At 36.2% G+C, this 6,478-nt stretch overlaps 1 protein-coding gene across 1 annotated transcript; it reads right to left on the bottom strand.

Annotated features, from left to right (window-relative positions):
- Nucleotides 1–220: 220 nt before the first annotated feature.
- Nucleotides 221–4,569, bottom strand: LOC133179869 (uncharacterized). Its single transcript, XM_061314566.1, has 4 exons — nt 4,522–4,569; nt 2,410–2,951; nt 914–995; nt 221–625 (listed from the first exon to the last, which is right to left on the bottom strand). Exons 2-4 carry the CDS (start codon nt 2,935–2,937, stop codon nt 585–587), a joined length of 651 nt encoding a protein of 216 aa, XP_061170550.1. The 5' UTR covers nt 2,938–2,951; nt 4,522–4,569; the 3' UTR covers nt 221–584.
- Nucleotides 4,570–6,478: the final 1,909 nt, after the last annotated feature.

Below are 6,478 nucleotides of genomic sequence, written 5' to 3'. Positions count from 1 at the left end.
GGGGGAAAGTTCTCTAACATTTTTTTTAAGAATTTAAGATATAGTAGGTGACAAAAATCATGTTTCTGTTGATTAAGAGTATATAGTGAATAACCTGTCGTGAAATACTGATATCTTTATTATACAAACAAACACCTCTCCACCGATTTTTCAATATTTCCTATTAGTAAGATTTTTTGTGAAAAGCACCGGGTCAAAGTTATTGATTTGTTTTTTTTCTTCTTTTATTCAAAAATATAGCTGACATTTGGTTAATGCTTTAAAATACAAATATCTTTATTATCAACATTTGTCTTTTGAATTTTGTATGTCAACCTGGTAATTGATTAAATATTCCCAGAAAAAAACAGTATTTTAAGTCGTCATTAATTTACTTCTTAGCTTGTTGGGGGAAACATTCTCCGTTTTTTGTTCTTTTTTTTTACGCATGTAAGAAATAAGCATGTGAAAACAGAACATATTGTAAGAGTGTTTCTTTATCGTATTACAAGATGTTGCGAGTTTCATGACGCTCTCGCCCTCGAATGAGGTCACATTAATTCTCTATATCTACATGTAAATATTTACGATTTATCATGTAAACCTCATTCTTCTCCGCATATCTCCTGGGTTTTCTTCCTCGTCCCTGTTCGAGAAAAAACAGGACACAAATTAGCGACGTATTAGTAAAGAAAATTAATGTGACGAACAAACATCATACCTGTAGATTCTAAAACTGCGCAGGTTCATTAATTTAAAATCATTGTCAACAAGAGGCGAAGGATGACTAACCCCTACAGACTAGACAGACAATATTCATTGACAAAAATATATCTAGAACAATATACTTAGCTGGAATGGAGTGAGATCTAAAGTTTTCCTAGGTTATTTAGTAAACATTTTTTTTAAAATAATACCTTGCGTGGATACTTACTTGCTAAATCTTCCCGGCGTTCTCGTAGAACTTGTAATTGATTCTTCATCTTGTATATGGTTAACAGAACTTCTAAGCTAATCTACAATGCAAAACTATATTCGTAAAATGTAAATGATGAGAAAATGTTAGCAGTCAATAGGGAAATCATATAATTTCGAAGTGCGACGGGAAAATGTCGTCTGTTTAGCTGTTCATCTGTCTGTAAACAAATTACAAAAAATCTTCCTCTTACAGTTTATAAACATTTCCCCAATTAAAGACAACATAAAGATACATATTTCTGTGCACCAATATTTGATTTTTAAGGTCTAACATTAACTGTTGTTGTCAATAATGATAGAATTTCTTACACCACTAGTCCTTCGTATTACAATAAAACATAAAGATACTTTTAGCATTAATTAAATCAGAATCATCTGTATTGTACATTCATACAAATCTTTATCAGGAGCAGAGAGAGAGAGAGAGAGAGAGGTTTCCACATAACAAAATGTGGACAAGATATGAATGAATGAAAAATCAAACATCTTATACTTAATATATGTGGTATTAAGATCTTCATACCGGAAGAACAAAAAGGCAGAAATGAAATTGCTTTCATTTACTACCAAACTGGCCACATCAATTTGCCGTGTATACCCATTACATCTACATATTTCTTCGCAAAAGTCCACAATTGCTAGGCTTTGATTCTAACCTGTATAATTTGTTTTCCAAAATAAGTAGGAGTGAAACAATGTATGCCATAATAGTTCATTTTCATTGATTGGTGTAAAGTACATGTATCTCGATAAATGACTTATTTATTTTATTCACCAACTGTGTTACCTTGATTTACAATCACCATATTCGGTCATAAATAATTTTTCATGGAATTTCAAAATATAATGTATAATTATTAATTAATGAAATATGGAGATAACGAACAGTATTCAAGCTGAAAAGTCCATTCAAACAATACAAATCAGGAGCAGAGCAAACACGGACCTCTAAAACATCAGAGGTGGGATCAGGTGCCATGGAGGAGTGAGCATCCCCTGCCGACCGGTCACTCCAGCTGTGTGCTCCTTGTCTGATCGGGAAAAACGGAAAATCCGTAAACAATTCAGTGTGTAAATAATGGCCTAACAATTGGTATGAAAAACGTCGGTCAGCATTTGACTCAATGATGGATTGTATTTGCTGACATGGTCATTGTATCGACCACAGAACTTGCGAAATGATGACTTTAAACGAGACTGTTGACATTCTTGTTTCATCAACTTGTTTGCCAATAGCTTGCCTCATTTTAGAAATTGTTCGTAAGTATAGCATGCTCTTGCGTATCGAATCAACTGAGAGACATAAACCTCATAGGCAAGTGATAAGGGCATATTGCTACATAAGTAAGGGAAGCTGACGATTGAAAATTAAGGGGGGAAATCTTTTCGAAGTAGCGGGAGTTGTTACCCTTGGGGGAAAATGTAATATGTTTATTAGAAAAACTATCCCACCTTCTTCTTCTCAGATGCAGCGATGGTTTTGCGCTTGGGAGGAGGGCTTGGGGTAAAGTTGAAGATACTTGCACAGTCGTTTGATGTGGAAGGTACATCTCTTAGTTGCTTCTGCACTGCAGGGATGGGGTCTGATGTTATGTGATTCTTTTCAAAAATTCTGTTTTTCTGTTTGTGAATGGAATTTGTCTGAGTTAGCATTGGACTTGCTGACAAAGTTTGGGCTACTTCCTGTTCTGGTGTTACTGTTATCGTTTGGTTTACATTCTCCAACAAGGTCCTCTTTTTTCTTCTGACAATATCGCCCTTGGAGGGCACATCTTCATTGTTTTTATTGTTGGCATCCGGGCTTCGGAAGTTTGTTTCTGTGACGGTACTGAGTACTGGAGTACTGCTGAAAATGCACTCTGCTGGGTCTCTGTACAAGCGCCGACATTTAGGAGCTCTAATGGGCTCTTCACTAGCGGGATTCACTAGACGAGCGCTACTGCGTGTCGGGGGAATGAATTTTTGACTGCTTCGCATCATTTTGTTGCATGTATCTGAAAGTAGAAAACTCCGCAGTCTCATGTTCATGTGGATCGAGTTTGCTACAAGAAATTAATTTGATTTTGAGCTTACAAGGACACTTGTTTTTACCAAAAAAAATTTGGATATACGGATTGATTTACATGTACATGTATATTTTTATATCCCCGCTTGAAAAAAGCAGGGGTATTTAGCACTATACAACTGAATGAAATTTAGTGATACTTTCGCAGAATCTTTATTACATAGCGCCATTGTGTACCTCATATTTTACGTTTCAATCGGACAGATATTCGTGGTTTTCCATAGCAAAACATAGACACTGCCATTCTTTCTATAATATGGGGTACCTATCTCTTATCCAATACTGAATACAATTTAATGAGACTTTCACAGAATCTTTATTACATAGTACCATTGTGCACCTCCCATTTTATGTTTCGATCAGACAAATTTTTGGGGTTTCCAATACCAAAACATTGACACTGCCATTCTTTCTATAATACTGGGGGTAACCATCTCTTATCCGCAACTCCTCCACTGAATAAAATTTAGAGATTAGTCACTTTCGCAGAATCCTTAAGTTATTACATAGTGCCATTGTCACCTTCTATTTTACGTTCTGATCGTTTCTCATAGCAAAAAATGGATTTCGCCATTATACTCATTTGTGAGCTATGTGCTCACAGTACCTTTAGCTGGACTTATTTTGGTTGTAAATAATGCAATATCAAAATATTGAGAAACTAGATTTTCCATGATTTTGAAAATTTTCACTTTTTACGGTAATTACCTTTACCCTTATAGATATATACATTTTTTTTCAGTCAATGGGATGTTATCGAGATTTCTTTAATAGGAGAAAACTTTTGTAGCAATACAGACACGTAGTGTCGAGGGGGTGTGGGGTGTGCCCCCTTTTTTCCAATCATAATTTTTTCTGTTGAAAATGTTCATTGAAATGTTGTTCTCCCCTTTTTTGCGGTACAGTCAAATCATGGTAATGTGGTTATTAAAAAAATGCTTGTGGAAAAAAGTTGTAACCTAACCCCCACCCACCCCCGAAATAGGGTATTGGAATTCGGATAATTTGTCCTTTTTTGCCTGTCAAAGATTTTTCAGGTAAGTTATCATTCTTTTTTTTTTTGCTCCCCCTCCCCATTTTTAAAAAACGATACTGCCTGTCTGCTATATTGAATCAGATTATTTTTTACATTCATGATTTCTGGAAAAAAAATTGTAGCGAGTGACCTGAAATAGATTTAGTTTCTTATAGATGGAGCCTAAATCACAAATGCAGTCTGAAGTGTTAACCTGAAACATTCCATTTATGATATATTATTATTCAGGAGCATGTCTAAACTTTGTGTAAGAAAAAAGAAAAAAACCCTCTACCTGCATCTATATCTAGTGTCTATCTACGTTAATGTTTAGGTATGAGTACGTGCTAGAAATCAGCTCTGTTCAGTCACGTAAACTATGATTGACAAAATGATCAAAACTAAACACCGTGTTTTGACAATCTGTCCCCCTACAAGAATATACACATGTATGTCAAACGTGAACACCTGGGGGCTGGCATACCGATTTCTTCGTCGGAAAATATCCCAAATGAGAGATTCCGAAGGGTCTGCACAACCTCTGATGCAACAAGTTTAACTGGTATCTGGAAAGTAAAAATAAAGTATTCTGATGAGACTAGTAAATAGGACAATACTAGATGATACAGTACGGAATAAGAAATGGGATTTTAGGTCTTGATTTGTTTGTTTGTTTGTATGTTGTTTAACGTCCCTCTCGAGAATTTTTCACTCATATGGAGACGCCACCACTTGCCGATGGAGAGCTGCAAATTTTGTCCTATACTCGGCACTTACGGCCATTGAGCAGTGAGGGATCTTTTTCGTACCAGCACCTACTGCGACACGGGACCTCGCTTTATACTGTCTCATCCGAAGGACCGGTCTCCACGTCCCAGAGTGAGATTCGAACCCGCGACGTAAGGATCAACTCCTTACTTCGCGACTCTAGAGCAGACGCTCTAACCACTGCGCCACGCGGGCGACTAGGTCTTGAATATGACTAGGACTGGTATGTCAAATTATAGTAGTACTAGTGTGTGATATTTCACTGTGTCAAAATGGGCTAAATAAGTGGTGTGTGACATAGGATAAAGATTGGTGAGTGACATGGGGTTAGGACTAATATGAGACAAAATGCTGTGATTTGTTTGCGACACAGGACAAGAAATGCTGTGTGACATAGAATTAGGACAAAAATATGACACATGACTATGACTTTTGTAACATGGGACTTTAAATGGTTTGTAACATACTAACATAGGATTATGGCTTTTAGTGTGACATAGGACAAGAACTGCTTTCTGATATAGGACCAGGACTGGTACATACAACACAGAACTAGAACTAGTGTATGGCATAAAGTAAGATTATAGTTTGACTTGTTTTTGATATAGAATTACGAGTCAAATATGACACAAGACTATGATTGGTGTGTGACATAAATCTATGACTTTTTGTAACAAAGAACAATAACAGCTGCGCATGTGACATAAGACTAGTACCTGTTTGTGTTACAGAGCAAGGACTCATGTATGACGTATAAGTAGGACTTGTGTGTGAATTAGGTTTTCAATTAGTATGAGACTTAAGGACAAGGACTGCTGTCTGACATAGGACTCTGGAGTTACAGAGTATGACATAGGACAAGGAATGGTATGTGACACAGAAGTTAGACTATAATATGACACAAGCCTATGACTGGTGTATGACATAAGACGATGACTTTCTGTGACATAGGACTAAAACTACTGTGTGACATATGACTAGAGATTGGTGTATGACATAGGTCTTGGACTGTTGTTTGACATAGGGTTAGAACTGGAATATGACACAAGACAGTTGTCTTATATAGGACTAGGACTGGTATACAACGGATTGAAATGGTGTGTGACATAGAATTGGGACTAGAATATGACACAAGACTATGTCTGGAGTGTGACATATGACTATGACTTTTTTTGTGACATAGAACAAAAACAGCGTGCATGTGACAATAGAGTAGCATCTGTTTGTAACATAGGACTAGGACTGTTGAGAGATATAGGGTTGGGACTATAGTATGAAATAAAAATATGACATTTTTGACATAGGACAAGAACTGCTGTCTGACATAGGACTAAGACTGGTGTACAACAGAATAGAGCTGTGACTTGTGTGTGATATAGGACTAACATATGACAAGAAACTATGACTGGTGTATGACTTAAGCTATGACTTTTTGTGACTTTTGGCAATAAATGCTGTGGCATAGGACTTGAACTTGTTTATGATTTTAATAGGCTTTGGACAGGTGTTTAACATAGGACTAAGACTGTTTTGTGAAACAGCATTAGAACTAGAGTATGACATTAGACTATGACTTTTTATGATGAAGGACAAGAACTACTGTATGACTTAATTAAGAGTATGACTTACATGTGATATAGGACTAGTGTATGATATTTGACTAGAGTGTGAAA

This window comes from Saccostrea echinata, unplaced genomic scaffold (genome assembly GCF_033153115.1).
Source record: "Saccostrea echinata isolate AGI-Se365-2 ecotype Australia unplaced genomic scaffold, CSIRO_AGI_Sech_v1 ptg000001l, whole genome shotgun sequence".
Lineage (NCBI taxonomy): Eukaryota > Metazoa > Mollusca > Bivalvia > Ostreida > Ostreidae > Saccostrea > Saccostrea echinata.
Note: the sequence above shows the minus strand (reverse complement) of the source record. Positions and strands in the feature narration are given on the sequence as shown.